Source organism: Lissotriton helveticus, chromosome 8 (assembly GCF_964261635.1).
Source record: "Lissotriton helveticus chromosome 8, aLisHel1.1, whole genome shotgun sequence".
In the NCBI taxonomy this organism is placed as follows: Eukaryota; Metazoa; Chordata; class Amphibia; order Caudata; family Salamandridae; genus Lissotriton; species Lissotriton helveticus.
Window position 1 is genome coordinate 1,042,298,261 of NC_136069.1, and position 25,936 is coordinate 1,042,324,196.

The window sequence follows — 25,936 nt, forward strand, 5'->3', positions numbered from 1 at the left end:
CGGCAACCAAGAAGGGTCCACCAGCGCAAAGTTTTAGGGCCCCAGCCGCTATGGCACATACACATCAGTCACAGCTTCCCACCTACATTTTTAAGCCTCATTGGAGAATCTGTGTTTCTTACTAGAGCCTCAATTTACAAACAGTAAAAGCAGGTCAGTGACTCCCAAAGGCGAAACGCCAGTTATTGAATGGATTCCTCCTGCACACTCCCCAAGCCTCACATGTGCTGCATAGAAGCAAAGTTTCAACAATTAACTCCAAGGCACCTAGAAAAAAACGCAGGCCCACCCTAGTCAATTTCCAGGGTACCAGAATTAAAATAAGTAGGGGGTTTGAAGAACAAAGAAAAAAAAATTATTAAGCGCAGGTATGGCCTTAGGAAACTGAAATATTCAACTTAGTATAAGTGAATCGATGTTGCTACAATCAACACCAATATGCAAAAGTTTGGTTATTACTTTAAAGTTGAAATTATATAAAAACTATTGGCAGCCATTTTGTCAAACAAGTGTTACAGGTAAAAAGTGGTACACCATAATTAGTGAAGACCCATGAATCAATTTCTGACTTGAGACAGCAGACCTCAAACAGTGACAGCTAGGAGTACTTCTCGTCCCTATGCAGATCCGCTTCAGTGTAATTGTATTTATTGTTTTCTAGCCTTTTAAAAAGGCGTTTTTCCAACCACAGCCCTCCGGATGCTAAGCTTCGTTAATGAAATATAGCAACAACAAAAATCTTATTTTGTATGCAAGACTATTCTTTACACTGGGTATAGGATTCCAATTTCTCTTAGGTGCGCGCTCAAGACAGCAGTAAATAAAACACATTGAAAAACATGAAAACACAATTTTAACATGAACACCACTGCATCATAGGACCTTGTGAAATTTCAATTAGCATTTAATCTATCACGTTTTTTTTGTCCATTATCCTCGAGGCGTACTTTCCCAGTGGCATTACCTGAGTGATAATGGCACTGCTCTGTAAGCAATGCTGTACTTCTGCTCCTGGCTAAGGAAGCGTGCGTAGGAGTCAACAGCCGAGAAACAATATAATTTTCCGTTGGACTAAGGTGCATGCGGTGAGCTACAGAATGGAAGCAAATGAAATAAACACAGGAGAAAAATTAAAAAATAAATAAATAAATGAACAAATTAATACAACAAAAGCAATGGAAAATGAAAGGTAAAATGACAAAAAGGATGAATTTGTAAGCAATGTGTAGGTTCTTCCTTGAGTATCTGTAGCTATGCTATGAGCATTTATATATGAATCAGCAGAAAAGTCGAAACTGATTTAGTGCAAGTTGACAACACAACACAAAAAATCGAATATAGAAATATTGCTGACCAGATATGCTTATGAACTGCAGAGGTTAAATACAGTTGGGCAAACAGGTTAAATCTATTTAATCTTTTTGCCCGACGGATAAAGTGCACCCGTTTTCCTTTTTTTTTGGTGAATCCCCCTAAAACAAAAGACCTAGTCAAGTACCAACAACCCGCCAAAGAGCATTTCAGAGAAGTCCATACATCAGTCGTACACGGTCTGCACACAAGAGAACTGCTTAGTCTAGGAAAATGTGAGACCGGGAATCACCCATATGACAGCCTGCATGCATGATCATCTCTGAACTTTTACACACAACATTCAGTCCCTGCTTACTTTTTAGGTCTCGCCTGTCGATGCGCATGCGCATCGAGCAAGCGAGACTATAGGGGCTCATCCACTCTTTATCCACACTGCAAGGAATCGTGGAGATTCCTTGCAGTGCCCGTGACTTTTAAGGTCAATGCGCATGCGCATTAAGCTTATGCGCATGCGCATTGACCTTAAAAGTCACGGGCGCGTGCATGTCCGTCTTTGTTTACCCGCTCCGCCCCCTCCCGCCGTGTCGCCTTGCCTACTCTCTGAGACAGCCTCCCCCAGCTCCGCCCCCTCACTACTTGATTGCACGGCCGCTAGGCCGTGCCTCCCCTACTCTCCTCCCCCCTCCTCCCCTGCCTGCCTGCCGCTAGGCCGTGCCTCCCCTACTCTCCTCCCCCCTCCTCCTCCTACTCTCCTCCCCTGCCGTGTCGCATTTCTCCTCCCCCCTCCCCTCTCCTCCGTCCGTCCGTCTTGTTATTTCATGTCGATTTCTAGTGAGCCATGTGGATTTTAGTAGCATGCTAGCTCTAAAGTATGACAAAACATAACTTTGCTTGTCAGAGATCACTGATACGATAAAGGCAATCATATACAAACATTCTACAGAGATTGGCGGTGAAGGCGTTCTTTTTAGAGCAATCTTATAATTTGGTGAGAAGCTAGTCCGGCTGAGACTAGCCTTCGCCATATTTCCCAGAAAGTATACCACAATTCGGTTGACTAGGCCTCCATCGGTCGGAATACATCCCCCCTCCTCCCCTGCCTGCCTGCCGCTAGGCCGTGCCTCCCCTACTCTCCTCCCCCCTCCTCATCCTACTCTCCTCCCCTGCCGTGTCGCATTTCTCCTCCCCCCTCCCCTCTCCTCCGTCCGTCCGTCTTGTTATTTCATGTCGATTTCTAGTGAGCCATGTGGATTTTAGTAGCATGCTAGCTCTAAAGTATGACAAAACATAACTTTGCTTGTCAGAGATCACTGATACGATAAAGGCAATCATATACAAACATTCTACAGAGATTGGCGGTGAAGGCGTTCTTTTTAGAGCAATCTTATAATTTGGTGAGAAGCTAGTCCGGCTGAGACTAGCCTTCGCCATATTTCCCAGAAAGTATACCACAATTCGGTTGACTAGGCCTCCATCGGTCGGAATACATCCCCCCTCCTCCCCTGCCTGCCTGCCGCTAGGCCGTGCCTCCCCTACTCTCCTCCCCCCTCCTCATCCTACTCTCCTCCCCTGCCGTGTCGCATTTCTCCTCCCCCCTCCCCTCTCCTCCGTCCGTCCGTCTTGTTATTTCATGTCGATTTCTAGTGAGCCATGTGGATTTTAGTAGCATGCTAGCTCTAAAGTATGACAAAACATAACTTTGCTTGTCAGAGATCACTGATACGATAAAGGCAATCATATACAAACATTCTACAGAGATTGGCGGTGAAGGCGTTCTTTTTAGAGCAATCTTATAATTTGGTGAGAAGCTAGTCCGGCTGAGACTAGCCTTCGCCATATTTCCCAGAAAGTATACCACAATTCGGTTGACTAGGCCTCCATCGGTCGGAATACATATTTCACAAACATTCGCGAAATAACTCCCTCGCCTGTAGAAATATATTTTTATCTCACAGCTGTGGTGCAATAAAACCCCCCGCACTTGCCACACATTTTATAAACTCGCTTTCTTCCTAATTATCGGTGGATTTACCACAACGCAACTGAATTCCGCTTGTACATATTTTCCGGGTTTGTTTGCATGTGTACCCATGGTGACTCATGCTTCAAGCTTCCTGCAGCAACAATGCGAGTAATGACGGCGATCTGACATTTCACGTGACAGCCTGCCGGAATGAGTAGGTGTCAGAGACGTTAGTTACTGCTGCTTCAGAAAGGATGAGAGACGCCCGTCGCGCCGTGCACAGGCACTTGAGAAAGAGCAGCGGAGGGCAGTGTGTAAATAAGCACATGCCAGGTGACTGTCCAATTTCACAGCCTATTGAGATGTACCCAGGCATTGAAGCCCCGGTGATTCACGCGCACACTGCAGCTCGCGCTGTGCCTCTATATAAGGCTGCTTCCTTTGCACTGGCAGGGCCCGAGCGCCGCGACATCAAAGGGAAGCTTGGTTTTGTCTCGGAACTGCATTCAGTCCTGTCACAGCAAATCAGCCAGAGAGCCGAATGAATTTATTGCAAAATGCCTCCCAAACAAGAGACTCCCATTTCCTCTTTAGACATGTGAAAAAACGTGTTTTTTTTTTTTTGTTGTTCAGTGAAAAGATACCGGCAAAGTGATAACATCTGGCTGGAGCGAACCGCTGCCAGCTAAAGAATGGTTTCCTCTCAGTGGGCCTGACCAGGGTCTGATGCTGTGCAGATGTGCGGCCAGGCCTGACTGTAAAAGTTATAAACATTGTCATAACATTGTTCGACTTCTCGAGTATTCCAAAATGGCGAGCGGATGATGCACCGGCGGTGCGGCCTTCTCCAGACAGCGTCCCGTGCCAGGGTCGAAACAGGCATTTATTTAAGCGCCAGTATGCAGGCAAGTGTTTTGCAGTGGTCTCCCTCATGTACTGCTCTTCCCCCTCCGTCATGCTCTGTGTTGCTCTCCCGCATGTACTTCTCGTCCCCCTCCACCATGCTCGGTGTTGCTCTCCCGCATGTACTTCTCTTCCCCCTCTGCCATGCGACATGTTGCTCACCCATGTGCTTCTCCCTCACCGGCCTCAGTGATGCGCTGCTTGACCTGGGCTTTGCCTGCTCCCGTTCCTCACCTGCCTCAGTAATGCGCTGCTGGAACTCCTGTGCCTCACCTCCTCCAGGTTGCTTTCTTGCCAGTAGTATTCCTTGCCTGCTTCATGTTTCGCTCGTCAGTTTGCTTTATTCCACCCCTCACTGCTCGGTCACCCGTTTGCTTTACAACACCCCCCAGCCCTGCTATGTTGCTTCTGTCCCAGTGGTCTCTCCTGCCAAACCAGTGTTACATTCCCTCACCCACTTAAAAAAATTCACACTTCAACCAATTCAATTCCAATCAGCTCCGCCCCCTCCCCTTCCCGCCGTGTCGCATTTCTCCTCCCCCCTCCCCTCTCTTCCCTCCGTCTTCAGTAGAAATCGTGGCTGTAGAATCAAATAAGCTTTATTGCAAAAAGACTTCCCGTGTCCAAACAATGTTACAATCACTTGAGGTATTGAGGCGGGGATTTGCAAATTGATGCTAACAGCCGAAGAGTCAGTCTTGAAGGATCTGACTGGTACAGGTATTCAGTCTGCACGGCACCCCACCCCCGCATTGTCCAAAGTTGCCAAGTTTTCAGTCTTAAGTGTGACATTTGCACGTTTTCAGTGTGCTCCTGTGTGATATTTCATTGCCTTATAGTCTGTGTCACTTTCTAATGGCGAGTAAAGCGGTTATGTCCGTGTAGAGAAACGTTGCACAGTTATGGTATAGAAATAGTCTTGAAACAATTGCAAACTCTTTAAACGCTTATGCTGTAACACAAATTACTTTCCTTTACGGACATGATCGCCATGAAACAATAGTGGTGTTATTTATAATAATATAGATGTATTTTATTGGTATATCTCCAGTTTGTTTAAACTGTGTGTTATTTTCATAAGCTACATCAGTTCTATTCAGTGATGAAAAATTATCATTCTCAGTATTCATCTGGACATGAAATGCAGCTGTGCAAACTTAAAATAACTCTGTGGGGGTGTGTTCTTGGAGGGGAAGGGGCTCATGCTAAGTATTGCCTGAGAGGCACTTATGCACACATCAAGCCTCTTTACATTCACCCCCAAAATCTTGCTAAACCCTACGATCGTCAGGTTTTTAGGTCTCGCCTCAACCCCTCACCCTCAACCCCTCACTCACCCTCACTCTCACTCATCCTCACTCACCCTCAACCCCTCACCCTCACTCACCCTCACCTCCTCACCCTCACCCACTCACCCTCAACCCCTCACTCACCCTCACTCTCACTCACCCTCACTCAGCCTCAACTACTCCCCCTCACCCTCACTCACCCTCACTCACCCTCACTCACCCTCAACACCTCACTCACCCTCACCCACCCTCACCCTCACTCACCTTCAACACCTCACCCTCAACCTCAACCCCTCACTCACCCTCACTCACCCTCACTCACCCTCACTCAGCCTCAACTACTCCCCCTCACCCTCACTCACACTCAACACCTCACCCTAACTCACCCTCACCCTCACTCACCCTCAACGCCTCACCCTCACTCACCCTCACCCTCACTCACCCTCACCCTCACTCACCCTCACTCACCCACCTTCACCCTCACTCACCCTCAACCCCTCACCCTCACTCACCCCACTCACCCTCAACCCCTCACCCTCAACCCCTCACCCTCCCTCACCCTCATTCACCCTCAACCCCTCACCCTCACTCACCCTCAACCCCTCACCCTCACCCACCCTCAACCCCTCACCCACACTCACCCACACTCACCCCCACTCACCCTCACACTCACCCACCCTCACTCACCCTCACTCACCCTCACCCTCACTCACCCTCACTCACCCTCACCCTCACTCACCCTCACTCACCCTCACTCACCCTCACCCTCACTCACCCTCAACCCTTCACCCTCACTCACCCTCAACCCCTCACCCACCCTCAACCCCTCACTCACCCTCAACCCCTCACCCTCAACCCCTCACTCACCCTCACTCACCCTCACCCTCAACCCCTCAGCCTCACCCTCACTCACCCTCAACCCCTCACCCTCACTCACCCTCAACCTCATGCTAAAGATTTACAAAAAAACCCATTAACAATTCTAAAAGCACTAACTCTAATGCTGCGAGACCTATTGCATTTCTAATGCTTGTTATTTCCAGGCATGTTTGCAACGCGAATATTAAGCAGAGTGAGAAGTACAAGTGTGAAACTGACTGAGGAATTTCCCTTTTCGCTTTTCTAATTGAATTCTTTGAAATGGTAGTTCTATTTTTATTAGGTGACATAATGTGCAAACCATGGCAATTTTTGAACAAGCATTACTAATTGAATATCCGGGGAATAATATGTCCATTGGATAAATAGTCTCATCCTTAAGGGCACTATACAGTCCAGGGAAAAAGGCACTTCTTCTCTATGCCCAGTCCTGTATCGTTACCATTCAACAATAGGCATTTTAGAAGGCTCACTGGTTTGATGATGTCGGCTGGGGGTTTCAAATCTGATGTGAGATCATTCACTAGGTGCTACCCTGTGAAGTCTACGAGTGCTATAGTATATAGACACCATAGTGGTTACATTTTGGCACAGATTTATAACCTTCAATTGGATGACATGGAAAGTGTTCTCAGGGTAGGTAAACTCGGGTGGGTGGACAAAAGCAACAGTTAGTTACACATCTATTTTTAGAACTGGTGCAGATGGGCACAAGTCAAACGTCCTTCACAGGTGCTTAGATGATGTCTCTTTTAGTCACTCTTAGAAGATTTGTCTCATTTCTGCTATATTTTTTTCACATTCATTATTACCCGATGGTGATACCAATTTTAGAACTTCGAGTCTCAGTGCATAAATTTAGATTTTTGGTTCATCATCCCGATGACACACCGCTGTTGCAGACTCTTTAAAACTTTAGAATTTTTCTTTGTGTTTCCGTACAATGCTTTGCCCCATTATAGGGGGCAGAGCTTGAGCTTTTTCCTACTGTACCATGCCTCTGCCAAATATATCAGGAATTGTGGATGAAAAGTGATTTGACTAAAATAATAAAAGGTAGCCAATCTCGATTATATTACCAGGTACTTTGAGAAAGGTGGGCTTGTTTGTACTTGAAAGAAATGGGCATTTGAAGTTTGAGAAGTGTGACTGAGTGTAATGATTTTTGAGCTCTTTAAAAGTATACTGGTTCCACAAGTTGCCACTCAACAAGAGACTTTTAATTAGAAGCAGACCATTTGAGTACACATGCATTCAGCTTCAAGCCAATACCCGGTGTTTAAGAGTACTAGTGTAAAATATATAAAACAAGGAAAAGGAGACCCGCTTTGCAGTTAAAAGTATATTCCACACCTTCGAAGCAAGAATCAAAACAAGAAGACCTGCAAAGTTCTAGCCTACCAAACCTGCTTCACAGTTTGCACTAAGTAGAGCAGACCTGATTACAAATCTGATTTTTTTTAGCCATGTCTTGAAAACAGCCTGTGGTGCTGTGATCCATTCTAGTTCGTTTTCTTTTTATGATCAGTGCCACCAATTAAGTTTACCCTCGAAGGTAGCTACCAACCTTTCTTTAAACCCACAGAAAAATACAGGCGATAAGTGTTTAGCGTTTTCAAGTCAAATTACTCAACCATCTTTAGAAACTAGAGGCCCGCCTATCCCCACAAAGTGCCTCCCTCCACTTTAGAGTAAGCTGTAATTAGATCGGATTTCTAGTTACCTAATTTAGAATATGTCAACCCCATGCTATGGAAAGCCTTTATTCATTTTCACCCTGGTCTCAGTAATCCTGTAGCACCAAACATTTTTCCTCAAAACCAACAATGTGCCCAAAATACAAAATTGTAGGTGAACACTTCTTCCTGCTGATGATAACCCTTTGCTTAGAACCGATATGCAGCTGACGGGCTACCCATGTCAGAGTACAATGAATGTGCCTGGCATTGACCACAAAAACACTGATATTCCTCCACATAGCCTCCAATATAGCCATCACCACCTTTAACCTAAAATGCTGGGAACCAGTTTTGAAAGTAAAAATCAACTTGGGATATTGGTCCACTGAAGACACAAATCTATCTAAAAAATTAGTAATGGCCACAAATTGTCCCTAATTTGATGTTCAGATAATAATGAAATGTTTATTTGGAGCGTGATTAATGGGCCAAAAAACGGTCTGTAGCACTTTGAATGCAGTCTGCATGCCCCAAGAAAAGCCCAGCTGTGGAGAATGTTTGCTCCCAAACTATACCGAAAAGGAAACGAAAAAGTCTACGCTACTTTCAACACTAAATTAAAAGCCACTCACATAGGAGGCAAGAGTGAACCTAATGGTTGAATTTTTTTAATATTACGTTATTATGCATATTTGTTGTGTTATTACGTTTATTGGAATCTTAATCGTTTATTACTTGTTTTATTTTGTTTCTCTGTTTTGTGTGTTCATTGACCACATTCAGGTAGCATATGATGTTATGTAAATAAAGACAGACTTACAGAAGATCCATCTACACATGACCTCCACTAAAGTACTCACAGGACGAGTTGGCTTCATGAGAAGCATTTTAGTAGCACTCTTATGGCACATCTTTCTATGTTCAACTGAAAAAGAGTTCCCTCATTGGCCACAATTATTCATTACAAGTATATATCACATTCTTCATATTAAAGGTGACAAATACACAAACTTATTTTTAAATTTTCTTCAAAAATATATGAAATTTGTAATCTTTTATTCTTAGCATTGCTTTCAAGTTTATATTTTCATTAAAGTAAGTATGAATGAGTGTGGATGTTGTGATTGGTAGTGTATTATCAGGGGCATATGGATTGCTAATTAATTGTCTTTCTTATGATTCGTTTTTGTCATGCAATGTAAAAAACTTTTCTCCTTTTTTGTATGAATTATGCAATTATTGTTGATGTTCTTATATTGTGATTATGTGTCTCTTATGAATTCTTACTTTTAATGAAAATATAAACTTGAAAGCAATGCTAAGAATAAAAGATTAAAAATTTCATATATTTTTGAAGAAAATTTAAAAATAAGTTTGTTGTGTATTTGTCACCTTTAATATGAAGAATGTGATATATACTTGTAATGAATAATTGTGGCCAATGAGGGAACTCTTTTTCAGTTGTACTTTATTTCTTCCCCTCTGTTCCCTGGCCATATTCCACATTTTGAGGGGGTCCCATCATTACTGCTTTAGATATCTTTCTATGTTCTGCACGCCTACTTAAATGTTCTTCCACAGACCTGAATCATTGCCTAATGCGATGGTCATTCCATTTAGGTTATACTAATAAAAGATGTATAAATCAATTTCTATGACATTGTTAATTTAATCACTTACCACGCAGAAGCACATTAGCTTTCACTCTTCCCTCAATTGTACGATGGGCTTAGTTAACCTTCTGAAAACATAATCCCATTATTTCTTTTTACACTTTTAGATCAGGTTCAAATTTGGTGAATTCGTTTATATACATCACAGTCTGGAAGCCCTTTCTTTGCACAAAATTCTAACTATTTTTCCTTTCAGCGGGAATTCTGTCATGCCAAAGGGGTAGAGCAAAACAACCATAACTAGCTCTGAGGGATACAGCTTTACAAAGTTTGATTTAATTTAGGAAAGAGCTAATTGGCAAGTTCTGTAGCCAGGCTTTTAGGTAACCAAAGAAAACCTTCAAGCGGTGGATAAATATGCTTTGATCAATCTTAACTACTGGTACTTATTCTTGATACTTTACATTCAATTGTTTGTCATTTGTCTGCGCAATTATACTCAGGAACAAGTACATACATCAGTCATGGCCCCTAACTAAGTTCACAGCAAACTACTAGGCCCTCTCCACTTGCGGGGATCACGAGCAAATCAAGACGCAAATTTTCCTTACTAAGCTTCGTCGTCCGATGCAGTTTGGGTAGTGGCACAATGATTTAAGGAGACTTGTGCGACGTAAGGATACACACTAAGAAAACATTGATTTATAGGAAAGCTTAAAGTAATAGGAAAGCTTAAAGTACTCTTAATTACTGGTTATTATTTTTCAAAGCACACTTTGCTTAGTTTTTTTAGCGGTCTATTCTACTATAGACAAGTGTGCAAACTGTTGACCCCCTTCTTACAAACATGAATTCCCATGGGTTATGGATTAAGTCAAGCACCACCATGCATAACTTAACAGTTATAGAGCCAAGTCTTTATTATTTCTTTCAATGGTTTTCTTTACATTGAACACATCGGCACAGATTTGACGATACTATTCACCAAACATGTTGTAATTTCCTAACAGATAGCCTGCTGTTATTTCATGCCTTCATTATAATGGTCAGTTTTACTTTTTCTGCCTTATGCGATGGGTTGCAGTTTCCTTGCCACTTAAATGAGCCCACTTCATCAGATTACTTTGTTACTCGTGTGAGATACACTGAAACATTTGCTTTGAGAAACATGGCAGCCTTCTGGAGTAATTTTGAATTCCTCTGCTACTATTTTGGATACATTTATTTTCAAATGAAGGCAGTTATTTACTGCATACATCCCAACTGAATAAATGTATATTTTCCATTTTGGTCAAATTAAACTTTGTTTAAAATCTAGGGCAACCTTCTGTCTGCATTAGCTACTGCAAAAACTAAGTAGCAACCCCTCATTGCAGAGTAGGAACCCAAAGCACTTTATAATTTTAATACACTTAAATGCCCTTCGTTATATTGGAAGTTGTGGGTGGCCCTTTTTTTGGAAAGTCCAATTAGCTAAAAATGGAGACCTTTCCCACCTGCGTAAATATGGCCAGAACTCCTGTCCTAATCGGTCTACAGTATGTTAGGTATGCTTTGTCATTCATTTCTGGTTGTTACAAACTATTAAACCTGACCTGAATATCGAAATAATCTTCTGGGGATTTAAACTGAGGTGTGCTTATATTCATTATGGTGTTGGTTCATACAAACGTTGTTGCACCCAGGACCCTGTCCTGGGTGACATAATGTTGTTTGGTACGCTTGGGCAGGTGGCTCTGCTCTAACAAAGTGCCTTTGCATAACACACTATATGACGGTAAGCTCAGATACACTGGACTTTGTCTTGCCAACCCTTTTAAGACTTGGATTTGTATATTTAATTGACATTCACATTGCACTATGTGCCATTAATTAGTTGCATTGGGGAATTTTCCAAAATGCCAACATTCTCAGTTCAAAATTACTTAATCAAATGCAATTAAGATTTAATTTACTGACTTTGCCAATTTGTATTGCAAGTTTTACATCGATTGCAATAATGTAAAAAAAAAATTAAAAAAAACACGTTGCAGTGAATACCAAACAAACTTTGTGCTAATTTACTTCTATTCCATAGTTGGCAAATCATCAGGGTGTTGCAGTCCTTGCTGACTGTTGGCTGTAATATGCTTAATCTGTGTAGTAGCCTATTAGGACATATGCTTGTTACAAGTTAACTTTGCAAATACTGATGATGCTTTCTGTAAACTATAATCCAGGTATCTGAATGGTTTAAGACCAAATCTTCTGTCATGTGTACTGTGTTGACAGACAACAGTGATCTTCACTTCAAAATCTCAAGAGATTGCTTAAGTGCTACTTCTCTGACCATGGAAAGAGTTGCCTTCCTTTGGGTCCTGGAGGGACAGCCTCCTATGGAGTTTCTAAAGGCAAAGTCTGCTTTGAGAGGAAGGTTTGTTTTACTTATTGGGTGGGGATTGTATATGACGCGTGCTCCAAGCAGTGGCTGAATTAGTGATCCCTGTAGACTGCTGCATTATTGTAGAAGCATTTTTTCATGTATTTTGGAGCAGTGCATAACACATCCTTGAGCAGTTACAATGGGTTTGTCCTGTCCATCTTTTTGTGCCTGGGACATAACGCCATCACTGGTGCCACTACAGCACTGTCACACAACTTTGCTTTTAAGGTACGTAAAATTGCCTAGTGTTTTGGGAACAAAGGTCATGGTATAGAGACCTGACAAATAAAAATAAAAACAGCTTGCGTGCTAAGGAATTGTAGAAGTAATTTTTGAACAGGCTAAGTGTGTACTTCTGCGATTATTTAAGTCTTATTGCTTCTTCATGACAGAGGATCTTACTTTGTAGCGTAGGGATGATTATATCTATAGTTCGCAATCATGCACGTTTTCTGCATATCCTTAAAGCCCCTCCATGTTTGCTGCACTGTCTGACTGCCCAGCAGTTTTGATCAATTGACTGCGTAGATCCCAGTGAAACACTTGTAAACTGAAGACATAGATCTACCTGAAGTGCTTCATTATCGCGCATAAAAGTAATTCCAGATATATAAATTCAGACTACCAGTTGTACAAAAAAAACACTTTAAATAAGTACTTCTCAAAGCAGTGCTATAATGTGCCCATTTGTTTCGAAGCTTCTTTGTAAAAAAAAAAGATATATATATTTTGAAGAAATGTTATCATATTTTCGTTAAATAGCATGGCCGTTCACCAGGGCGAGTGAAGTAATAGTAGATGATGTAGCGCCCAGGATAATGTGCTGCAGGGTTAAATACTTATAAGGTCCCAAAGGTGAGACCTACTGGCTGTGCCATTGATTGTTGTAATAGCAGCAATTCTTGGGGAGAGAATAGTTTGGCCAAGGTAAAAACAAATCAGAGTATGTGATGACAACTCATTTAACTGAAGGGACCGTTAAATAACATAACAAAACACATCTTCCTCTAGCACAATACAATCTGTTTCTAATATAAATCTCTTCCTTTCCTCATATGCTATCCCCAAATATGTCCTTCTACGTCAGTTTTTTGATACACTAGGCAAAAAAGAAAACAATACTTTCAAAACGAAGGCCACACATTAGATGGACACAGACACATTTTTGCAATCTGAAATAAAAAGAGGTGAGCGGTGGAGCTTTTTTCTGTTCACTTGCCTCTGTCAGGGGAATGCATTATAGCCGCTGTGGAACAGGAGAGCCGTTTACTGATTGGCGATTCCATTGGCTTTGGCAGATTCATTGTAGAAGCAGAAAGTTTGTCACATGCTGCAGAGAGACGCATTGAAGACATTTATATTCAGACTACAGAGTGCCAAGCCTCCACTTGCTCCTCCAACGCTCTCCCCGCCCGAAAGGAGGAGAAACACGAGGAGCAGGGAAGAGAGCTGAACAGCAAACACATTATATATAAACCAATATAGCCGATAAGTCAGTGTTGTTTAATAGCAAGCTGTCCCTTGTGGCATTAGTGCTGCATCTCAGTATAAAATCCATACAGCTATAATTTCAACGCAGGGCTTCTTTGCAATATGGAAATCAGAATCATGTGAAAGAATACATCATCAATAACACATCCATAGAGGTCCTTTCTGAAATCGAGCTCACCCCGAACCTCAAGCAGAAGAGCTCTAGTGAGTACTTACACAAAGTATTTAGCTAGGCATTACATATAAGAACATGTATGTCTAAGAATGGGGAAGTCTGGCATGTGGATCCCTGAAGAGCCACATGAGGGGGGAGGGAAGGAAGGAGATGGCCAAGGGAAGGGGGCAGATCATCGACTCTTCAAGCTGTAAAGCTTTCTGACAGTTCTTAAATTTTTTTTTAGGTTGTGACCAGGGGACGTTTTTCTAAGTAGCCCAAAGGCTTTGCTGTCGAATGTCGACTTCACCTCATAGCTATTTCTTCCACCACCCTACACTTTCTCTTTTTTCTCAATCCTGTGAGTTCATCTTAATCCATGCTTTCTCCGTTTGTCATGGTTTTGCTAGCTATCTCCCCCCTTTTCTTCTGTTCTCCTTCTTGTTCTCAGTCAAAGTCTGATGATGAAAAATAAATCTTGGTTTACAAAAAAGGGTGTGTGCCACCTGCAACCACCTCTACAAACTGAGCACTGTTTCTGCCTCAAGAGTTGACAAAGTATAGGTCAGATCAGTGCTTGATGCCACCACACCGGGTGCCAAACTTTAGGGGCGCCATCTGACAGACAGGGCTGACAGAACAGACAGACAAGGCGAGACAAGGGCAGCCTGCAGAGATCTTTCTATACTCAGAAATCTTCGGGGGATGATAATAGCGGCACATAACTGGCGAATAATGTACTTGTTAGAAAGATCGTCCAGACACAGACAGTTCTGACTCATCATAAAGTAACAGTGTTAATGTGCCCGCAACATAAAGAGTAACATGCAGATCCCATATGTGTATTTTACTTAAATAGCTCGGTGGTTTACTGCTTTTGTCACAGAAGTTGTTGTGTTACTTGCAGTTCATGACTTACAGTCTTTCTAAAATAACACAGTGAGCTATGAACCAGTACGAAAGAGCTGCATACATACTAAAAGGCAGAGGTTTAAAAGTATTTTTTCTCAAAATCTCATTATTCTAAGGTTGCTAAAAAGGGTTCCTTTGACTAATAATACATTTTTATCAGTATAAGCAAGCTCAACTAGTGTATTACAGTTTAAATTCTGTTTTTTCCCAGACCAAGTATCCTTAACATATCAAGCCCACCAGTATGGGTGGCTTGGGACTCCTAGGCCTTGAAGCCCTCATTATCTTTTGTAACATTTCCTATATATTGATTTACACACTTGCATGATTCATTGTCTCTGTATAATATGTGTGATGTAAAGGTCAGATACCCACTTCGGGGGAATAGTGCTATAAAAGAAATCAAGTACATGTGAGAGGGTGACTATGAGGAGATAAAAGGGTGGTAGTGAGGAAATCAGTGGAGAATGAGGTCATGGGGGAGGTCAACAAAGAGCATCGCACTGGGTGCCACCAACAATAGCGCGGACGCTGACTTATAAAGTACAAAACTAAATCAAAGTGTAACAGTTTCTCTCACTTTACGCTCTACATAATTTCTTGCAAACATTTATCATGTCTCCCTCTGCTCTTATTCACAGGAGATGGGAACTGAATGGTATTGAGATTATAATTGTGCAATCCAAAGGACAGTGTAATACAAAGAAATAAGCTAAAATATTTTAATACTCGGGCTGGAGAACCCCACTCCTTCTAGCCTCCATGGTCCTTTTCGTGGGCAGAATAAAATGGATGCTTACATAAAAACACAAATAAATAAAGGTTTGCTCACAGAATTCCAACAAGGGTGTCTACATAGAGGTGGACTTGGAAGCCCGAGAACAGTGCTCCCAATATTTACAGAAATATGATGTGCCAGTTTGATTTGGGAGGAACCAGCCAGTTCTGACAAATCTCAGTTGATAGGTCAGTAGTAATACATGGAAACTGCAGTCCTACCTCACACTGAGATGCCTCACCTTCATCAATCTGCAGAAGCCAGACTCCATTATCAGAGATTTATAGGGAGCCACACCCTTTGGGTCTAAAATATGAAACTTGGAGCGAGGTGATGAGAAACCAGGAGTCATTCAGTCAGGGCCCATCTCCAAAAGGAAATTGCCCCTTAGGACTTTTGTGCGGGGAGTGCGAACTGCTGGTATTGGAAAATCAGCAGAGCGACATTATAGAAAGATTGTATGGCTATTTTTGGACCTTCAGAAAGTGATTACACCAAAAGCAATATTTAAAGTCTGGTCTAATAGTTTGCACGGACAGTCAAATGACTGATGGACCGTGACAACAGATAGAAACAATGGGCTTGAGTTAAAGTTTGCCAGATGGATTACTGAATCACAACCATGAAGGATAGCCCATCTAGTTTAACACAAGTACCATAGTATGTAATGCAGTTGTAACAAGAAAGACAGGATACCTGTCACTGTGTGATGGAGCAATCTTTCTACCAAACTCTAAAATCAGGCCCAATGAATGCAAGTATTAATGCTTGCTTTTGGTAGTTAGGTTGAAGAACACAGCTCATGAGCTAGAAATTTTACTCTAAACTATTGAATAAGAGGGCTTATGATTTTCATTTTGCGGCATGGGATCGACTTTGGTAGCATGACATTTAGCAAATCTCCTAGTGCTAGCTGGGGGCACCCAAAACACTATTCCGCTTTTAGTCCATTTAGGAGTTAAGATCCCGTAAAAGTCTTTTCTCTTTGTGCCATTTTTATTTTGGGAATATTATTAAGAGAGTTCACACCACCTTTTATGTAGTCTCAGGGGGCTTTTTTTGTATATTTTCTACAATCAAGAGAGATTTACTAGTACAGCCTTTAAGCGATGTTAACAAATCGCAAACTGCTCCACTGCAGTAATCTTTTTCAGACCCTGGAAGTTTTTTAATCAACAACTACAAGTTTGTAAATGTGCCTGTCTCTCACTTTCCTTTTTTATAAGATGTAGACCTCTGACAAATCGTAGAATTAATACAATTACAATACTACTTCCCAGCGCAATGAAGTTGCTATTTCAGATGGGTATAAAGAAAGCATGAAGTGTGGACACCTAAGAATAAGATATGAGTGAAATTTGCAAAGCTCAATTTTAGACTGACATGAACGGATTGCTAGATTGTGGATGCATCTGAGTGAACTAATCTGTAACTAATCCCTAGCTTTGAAAAAGCCAGTCATTCGAGGTTTATTTCTGGAAAACAGAGATAAAACGACCATGCAGGATATCAAACAGAAGGGAAAAGATCACGTTTTAGCTACCTTCAACATGGAACACCTTGCATCTTTAGTTTCTAGATTGTATATGAGAAGGGGAATCACTCGCTTGTATTCTGAGCACAATGTTTTAATTAGTGCTGCAGATCGATTTCAGTAGCAAGTAGCTGCCCAACAAGTCACTTGAACGTTAAGCGAGCCATCTAATAACAAACCCTTGCTGGCAACCATTGCAAAGAAATTCGAATTTTCAAGATGGGCTTGAGTGAAATTTATTTGGGAATTTCCTAGGCCACGAATGAACCTCGTAACTTGTGTGTCACCTGGGGTGTATGAATAGGTGTGCTAGAGATACCACTGTGAAGGCATGTCAATAATTCACGTATTCACCCACCTTAAAAACTAATGTTTGAAGCTTAAAAATGGCATCAGGTCCCTAAGTGTGGCACAACAAAAGAGGAGGGTTTACAATATTTTAGACACCTACAATGTTGGTTTCATGTTGACCTACATCTGCACAATGGATACCGTCACATTTTTACTGTCTAAAGCTCTCTCACCAAATTAAGGAAATTTCTGATGTCAAAATTTTGCCTCGTCTAGAAAGATGGTCACCTCTATCTGACATCCACTCCAGGGTTGCCTTGAGCCACCCATAAATGGAGTAAATTACACTCTGCTGAAAACACCTCCAGAGTAACTAGGGGTGTTGTTTACATACAATTTAAGCGCAACTACCCATTCTCGAAGAAACTGGATTAACAGAAAGGGATATATGTTAAAACAACAGCAAAGCTCTCCAGTAGTCGACCAGTTAACAAGACGGCATCAAACAAAACCAGGTCACCTTTTGCTTTCTGTAATGCTTCTGATAAATCCATAACACTCCCTGCCTGGACCACTGTCCAAAAGAACAGTGAGGAGAGGTGAGGCTGGCTGGTACCAAGATGTCTGCAGAGCCTGTGAGCTCTCTCTGATAGCTCTGCTTCTTTGTTTGCCCGTTTAATTCCAAGGTGCTGGAACCAGGCTTGTGTGCCCGTCATGGCAGTGTAACTTTAGGTTTTCTTTGTTGCTGTGGACGGACAACAGTGAGTGTGGAGTCTGTACCTCTTTCAATGCCCTGAGCTGAGAACGCCCGAGCAGAAGGGCATGCGGCAGTGCTGGTGACAACTGCAACCACCTCTTTACATCACGGCCCATGGTGGAAGCTGAAGACATTGACATTTGAGAAGCTGTCTGGTTTGCTAGCATGGTCTGCGACTCCTATGTAGCCCATGGATGTTTGACCTCACATTGTGGTTTCAGACACTTAAGGTGCCATTAGGTGAGGGTAGAGGTAGCAGCACCAAGGGGCAGCAGAGACTACATGGTTTTGATCTGTGTTCTTTCTTTGCGAGAGGAAACCTATGCCTACCCACTGAGATGTGTTCCTCCAGTTCAATACCTACAAGCGACTACACCTCAGGCTTGAGTGCCTTTTCACCAGGAGAACAGTCTTATTTCAGTGTGTGTAATCTGGCAAAATGTCTTAGTTTAAGACTAAGAGAAAGTAATAATTCGTACAATGGTTCTGCACAAACTGAAATGGGGGGGGCAGAGGCAAATAGGCGTCTCCAGATTACCCTCGGGTATCTAGGGAAGTGACAGCATCTAGTTTCCTTCAGTGTCCTAAATAACAACAACAACAACAGGAAAACAAGAGCACTGATTCCATGCAATCTGTGGAGGAAGAAATTGAAGGTCTACTAAGTTGGGCCCTTAATATTGAGTAAGCTGTCGCAAATTCCAATTGCAGATTTTGGAGAGTCAAGTTTATGAAACAAAGCTGACATTAGAAGAATTGTCAATGGTTAAAACCTACGCTATTGATGGCTTGATAAATTTTGATCAGCAGGGAATCATGCTAGACAATATGAGGAGGAGTGCCCACCTAAGGTTCCTGTGGGCATTACCTGTGTTTGGGGGGTGCTGCAATGAAGAAAGTAAGGTAAGAATTGTTGGTGCTTCAGGGAAAAGTGTATAAACTATTGGTGCAAAACATATACAAGCTACTGTCAAAGCACAAGATGGACATCAACTTTAGAGGGATTGTGAAGATTGTTTTGGCTTCTGCAAAGTGGTGTAGTGTATTCTGCGGGTTGTTCAAAATTAGAAATCACAATTCTTGTTGGAAGGCAGGCATTTTCACATCTTTGCAGAAATGTGCCCCGACAATGTGGCGCCTGGCTTATAGGCATCCATTTTAATTTTCAAGGAAAACGTTAAATGGTTTTACAGGCTGGGAGAATGGTATGTGTCTATGAAATGTAATTTTTCTGTGCTTGGTTGTCGCACTAGAGCTGACAGGAGTCATATCTTTGGTTCCCTTCAAGTGGAGTGGGGATTCCTCTGTGGAGTCGCCTCGGGGTATATCAGTGTTTATTTTTCTCCTTCTATTTATTTTCTGTAAATCTCTCTCCACTGTCCATCTCTTACTTTAAAGAAATTGTATTTTCCCTTTTTTCAATAATCAGGAGTATATTTAATGATAAACAAAATATGGTTGTTGTCTATCGTTTCTGACTCCGGTTTCTTCTAGTGTACGATTTGCATTTTTTGTTGTTTCCATGCTTAATAAAAGGGACATTGTGATCCATGGTTCTGAAGGCTGCAGATAAAATCGAGATAAAAATGGCTCACTGGCTGTGCCATCCATATGGAGAAGACTGTGCCAAACGTATAGCAATAAACAAATATGCAGAAGGACAAAAAATATGTCAGAATTAAGGAATCCTAGGCATGTTTATTACAATTCTGTTACACGCTCTGTTTTAAGTGAGAGCAGTACTACTTTGTTGCAGTGATTTATTAATGAAAAATTAAGTCCGGAGGCAGGATCTTTTCGCTTAGACCTTTTTAGCCCAGTTAAACATTGGATCCATTGGAGGGTTGGAAGGAGAATGTTTTGGGTAGCAGATCATCAAACATATAAGTGAGGTCTGGTGCTAATTCCAGGTGTATGAGACGGAGACTAGCAAGTGCACTGTGTGGTATGGACTTTGTAGGGGTACCTCATTGGCACCTATGGGGAATACAAGTTTCATTTGACAAAATGTGTCAATGAAAAATTAGCTAAAGTTTGGAGACTAAATCATGAGAAGCCTCAGATTGATCAATGTTTACGCCTCCTCAATACTTAATTTCAGGCAGGCCATTTTGGATTCATTTAGCAATATATTATTGATTACCTCTGGCTGCCTGTCGCCACTATATGGCTTGTAGGTGCTGCTTCTATTGTTTCCTTTCCGTCCACTATCATGTGACCTGCACTTGACAGTGTTTGTAAAAATGTTTTTTTCAAATTTTAAAATAGCCATTTAAACCGTGTCAAGTGATTATATTAATTAAGAAACATAACTACTAATGTGCAAACATATCAGCATTTAGAGTTCAGAAAAATGCTACAAATCTGTTCTTGCAAAGTTTGAGTTTTCAGAGAGGCATAACTTCAGATCTTTTTTGCAAAGACCTTCTAGGTCTTCGCAGTAAACATAATATGAGGAATTGTTACTATATCTGTTCCACAAACAATGGCATTCTTTTGTACATAGGGCTTTTCAACTCCATGCCTTTACTTCCAAGCGTTGTGGGGAAAAGGTTAAATCTCGCCTGCATCTACATTTTACCTTGAATCAAGTTGAACCTGGTCATACATTACAAGCCAGAGCTTCCCTTCCAGTAGGGAACTACAAGAAATATCTGAAGATTTAGTGACTGTGTAATTCAAATATATTTGCCTTTAAACTGTTTTGTTATACTAGTCTTTCTAACAGGTACGCACATTGTTTAATATTGGAAAACTACTCCCAGTCCTTGAGTGCCCATCTATTGTTCACAGTCAGATACGTATTAACTACATGCTGGTGAGATGGGTGAAGATAAATCTTAAAGATACATACTGACAGAGTCTCTGCCGAAAAATAAGAAAACAAAATTCTAAAAAGAGTGGACACTGGATTAGTCATTATTTCATTTAAGTCATCTTTAAATATGGGTGTTATTGCTTCTGTTGAAGTTTCTTCATCTAATCCTAACAATCCATGGTATAATGAGCCGCCATTTTCTCAGTTGTTTTAACAGTGGTCAACTTTCATACATGAGAGCTGTAGGTCACATAGGGACTTTTGCTATGTAGCACTACCAGTGGAGTCACAGATCATCCTCCAAACTTCAGGTTGAAACTTAATAGACCAGTGGCCAATCTCTTGTTGATGGCAGTGTTACTTTTTATAAAATGAGCCCCATGACTGGTTCTGATGAAACATGAAACTCCGGTATCTATAGTCAGGACATTTTCGAGCTTGTGATTATTGATTCTCCAGGAGCTTTGTATTTTGTCTCATCAAGCACAAGTGCTTGGCTTTTCTCAGTGCTTATTTGCCACCGTTGTTCATCGACATACCTCACAAATCGGTTTATCCGCCTTTGGAGTTGCACAGTCATAAGGTCCACTACATGAAGTTCGCTGGCATGAAAGAATACCTGAATTCTTATAGAAACCAAGGCGTGGAAGTTGGCCAGAACTGAGCTCAGATAGACAAAAAAAATCACTGATAATAATGCTAAAGGAGCAAGTGTCAAAACACATTGCTGCCTCACTCTGGGATGCTTAATTCTGTTGTCTTTCTTTATGTGTGTTGATGACCCCCCCAACTGCCCCAGAAATAATATAGAGTTGGGATATTATGGGCACTAAGCTATGCTGGGCAACCTTGCTCTGTAATGTGAACCACAACCTAGATCTGAAGACACAATCAAATGCCTTCGAAAAATCTAATAACCCCAATGAATGGGCAATGCTCCACTTACACGAGCCCTGCTGGCCACAAGGGACAGTGGCATCACACTGTGGAATAACCCTCCCTGAAACACATCGATGTGGGAATCTGTAATGCAATGACTTGACCAGTTCAGTAACTCATTGAGGATGATTCAGGTAAAGAGCTTTTCTAGTGGGTGCTTTAATTTATATAACAAATAGCTCTTTGTCTACAGGGTTCTTATATGTATTTTCATGTTGGAAGCAGAAGCCAATGAAAAACAAGCAAGGTCTGGTACAGTGGTAAGAAGCTGCAGTGAGCAGAGAATACGGACTCATTTGCATTGAGCTGCTCAACCGCTCTTGTGCCTTGCCAAACACAACTGTAAAACACTAGGCTGCTGCAGGAGGGACTATGCTTAAAATGGTGCATCGCTTTTTGGGCTAAAAGAGGACTCCCTGCTTGCTGGGATAGTTTTACGGTGCACAGATGTCAAGAGTGGTGTGATTCTCAACTATCCCCTTTACCAGACACAGCAGCAAAATGTCACTCTACACAATACTCCTGTGGGCTGATACAAAATTTGAAAGGCACTTCAAACAAGCAATGGTTGAAGTAAAATTACCCAAACGTACCAATGGCTAAAAGGGAATAATCTAAAGCCCCTCTGTGTGTTTTCCGTGTGTTTTGACAAAAGCTCTGCCAGGGAGCAAAGACTGTCACCAAACCGAAAAATGTGTTATCACTTCTGAGAAGTGGTTAAAAAAATCCAGGAGCATACACCTGTGAACCTCACTTTGGAAAGAGGAAGCTCTGCTTTGGAGTGAACACCAACCCAAACATTCACGATTACATGCCAGACAAACCTCTCTTTTAGCAAAAGGTAAAAATAGACACAGCAATTATATGTCACAACTCCTCTCCAGAAAGGAGGAAGGCAGCTGCTAAACATTGGATTTCAAGTACACTTTCAACTATGGAAGTGGAGACAGCAAAGAAGGGGTGCAATCTACTGGAACGTGCAATGAAGTATTACACCACAGTAGCAGAGGCACTGTTAGGTGCTCCCGCAAAGGACAGCAAAGAAGTGAAGGCAAGATTAGGAGACAATATGGGTAGAGCATCATGCGGAGACCCGGCATGGGAGGTACTGCGGGTACATACTCACCCGCCTATCAAGGAACATTTTCAAAGTGGGCAACTGTTTCATCCCAGTGGATCAGCCAAGGGCACTGTTGTTAATAAGGAAATTGATCACATTAATTTTGATCATCAGAAGCAGATGTGCTTGATAAATCCCTTGTGCAAGTTAATGGTGCTTTTCCTCATTTGTGTTATAGTAGGGCAGAAGTGCCTTAGCATGCTTCTGTAATACTCTTTGTAAGGGAGTCTTGAGGAGACTTGGCACAAGAGTTAAGGGAAAGTTCGAAGCATTTCTGCATTCTTCCTATAGAAGGTTTCATATTCAGTATATTTACAGGATTTGTAAGAGGTACAATCTAAACCAACTCCCCTCTACGGGCAATGTGGTAGGTAATAAATAAATGGAGGACGCATCAACAAAGGTGTCTTGAAATGGCAGCAAAGGCATTGCCTAGCTCAGAGGATGAAAAGAAGACCCGTCTTGGCAGAGTTCATTGATTGAATAATTTGGAGCTGTGATTGTAAGGCAGCGAAGCTTGCTATGGTGGATCTGTGGTCCTTCAGGACAAAGGTCACTGGCTTGTGTAAAATCTCTTAAAGTTTAGCTCCCCTGTGCTGCAGACTCTGCAACGTGTAGATAGACACTGTTCAGCTCGAGGGCGCTTTAGTTCCCCAGGATTTATTTGCATGAGCCAAAGGATGGATACAAGAAATGTCCAGTGCGGAACAGGATCTACCTGTGTTTAGATAGCAAAAAATAAAACAAAGAAGTGGAGCGCTCAATGAATGCAGTAGGAAGTGGGTGGGTGGGGATGTCCATTGTATTCTTAGTTGTCACACGTTTTACTTGCCAAGGTAGATCTCAATACTTTCACCAGAGGGGTGCCCGAAAGAGAAGGATAGACTAGGCCTGCTCACAGCAGTGACATGACAACATCTTGCTTTCTTTAATTAGCAAACAATTATCCTTTCCATTCATCAAAATCAAATTTGCAACTTATGATGGCAGAAAAGAAAAGTCCTGAAAAGAACAACATGAACTGTCAAAGAGAATTAGTCAGTAAACCAAAAATCAAACAGCCTTATTTTACTAAAGATCCGGCAATGCCGTACAACATGCTTGGGTCACAACCTCCATTTTTTAGCACTGATCTGTTTCCACCAAGCGCTGTGCTGCACCACCCAGTAAAAACGCCAGACCTACTGCTCGATGTGTCTGCCTTGTGTCAAATACACACCCTTTTTCATATGCGAACACTATTAACACTTTCAATTTACTACCCCCCATGGGGGAAAAAGCTCTCCAACTCAAGCATTAGCTGATACGTAATGGCTTCATGCACAATAGTGAATACTGAAGCCCGGTAAGCAGACTACGACAATTGCTCAGTGTTGCTATTCTCCTCGAAGTACCTCTCTTGAGAGGTTGACTTCCAGTTGACAGTGTTACTTCGCGTGCCACTGCCAAAGAGAGACTAAATTGTGATGTTGACCAAAAATGCTACTACAAAAAGACCCAAAAAACAGCCACCATTTCAAAACACAACCCTGTATGGCATGACAATATCTAATGTGAACTCATGGTTATCAGCAAAATGAATACATAGAAATGTAAGTGTGCCACAATTAATTTCAAGATCCAAATGCCCTTTGATGAGATCGTGGTGAATCCGGAATTACATTTGTAATAATATTTGTACTTGAAAATAAACTTACATTTGTTTGTTTCCTCATGAAGTAAATTTCTATTGACCTTCTTCCAATCCACTGTGGCAGAGCTATTAACACTAAATACAATTCACCTGCACCTGAGAACTTAACTCTATTCTCAATAGTGCCACCAAACATTGGTAACCTGCAGACAATCTCGTACATACACTAAATGCTCTACACAAAGCCTCATTCACAAGTGGATCTGTCTACAACCACTGTAAGAAAGTATGGATCTCCATGCATCCGGAAAAGTCCAATCTGGATGCACGAAACTAAAACAATCACAGTGCAGCATTAAGTCTCGCTGGTGGCAAACAAATTGGAAAAAATATCCATTCCCAACCACATAAACACATAGAAGATGGCAATCTCTGAGATTATTGTAGTCCAATCTGAGGGTGGGAGGGGGGACGTCTTACTTAATGCAATTCATTTGATTTTTCTCTCCAACATCAAAGACACAGTTGGAACTATGGAGAAAACTCAAAGGTGGTTCTCAGCGTTCATAACTAACCAATAATCCCAAATTGACCATGAGCAAATAGAACTCTCTCAAAATCACCACCTAAGTAGCAGATGGCACTGCACTCTTTCAACAACAGATTCAACACATCCATGAAACGGAATACTGCATGACCCTCTCTACCGACTCTAGAGACATGCTTCCAAGCAAATACCTTAACGCTCAGATCTTTTCCAACGTCAGAAAAAGATCTGAGCGTTAGGGTATCTGCTTGAGACTGAGAAACTCAATAACCACATTGAGATAACCAAACACTGACTGGTCATGACCAACAAGCACTGGACAGAAACCAAGACCAATAACATTTAATTGCTTAAAGTAGGCTCTACACACAGCACTGCTAAATGATTCCCAGCCTCCTCCTGTGATACTAGATGGCACATAACTCCCACCTAGGGTTGCCACCTTTTCAAGAGAAAAATACTGGCCATATGTTGTTGTTTTAAGAGCCTACAAAGGCCCAAACTTGACTTGAATTACGACTTTAAACAAAATCGTATGCAATCATTCCTAACATGACTTTTCTGTATTTGTTTGCTTTAATAATTAGTCAGGGATCCTTAACGCAGCTCTTGAACACATTTTAAAAATGTTTTCGGTTTATACTTGCAGTTTAAAGTATGTACAGATAAGGGCTAAAAAAATACCTTCATAAGGCGATTTTGCCTATTTTCGGGCAGACCCAGACATTAAAATACTAGTAGTGCCAGTAGAAAACTGGTCAGGTGACAACCCTAATATGACCACAGTCGAATGCCAAAAAACTGCCATGCAATTCAAGTTCAAACTGACAAACAAACCAAGTCACTCTAAGCAGCCGCTGCCAAAATAAAATAGAGAAGAAACAGGAAAACATATTAGAA

At 41.7% G+C, this 25,936-nt stretch overlaps 1 protein-coding gene across 5 annotated transcripts in view; it reads right to left on the bottom strand.

Annotated features, from left to right (window-relative positions):
• Positions 1–25,936, bottom strand: part of MAP7D2 (MAP7 domain containing 2) — a 507,532-nt gene that overhangs the window by 148,603 nt on the left and 332,993 nt on the right. For 2 of the 5 annotated variants that reach the window (XM_078657900.1, XM_078657901.1), the window contains exons 6-7: positions 13,282–13,392; positions 965–1,090 (exon numbers count right to left, since the gene is read on the bottom strand). The exons of 2 other annotated variants lie outside the window; for them this stretch is intronic. In XM_078657900.1, the coding sequence (XP_078514026.1) occupies positions 965–1,090; positions 13,282–13,392 (237 nt within the window). The remainder of the gene's footprint in view (positions 1–964; positions 1,091–13,281; positions 13,393–25,936) is intronic. One more of the 5 variants, XM_078657902.1, reaches the window with a different exon arrangement.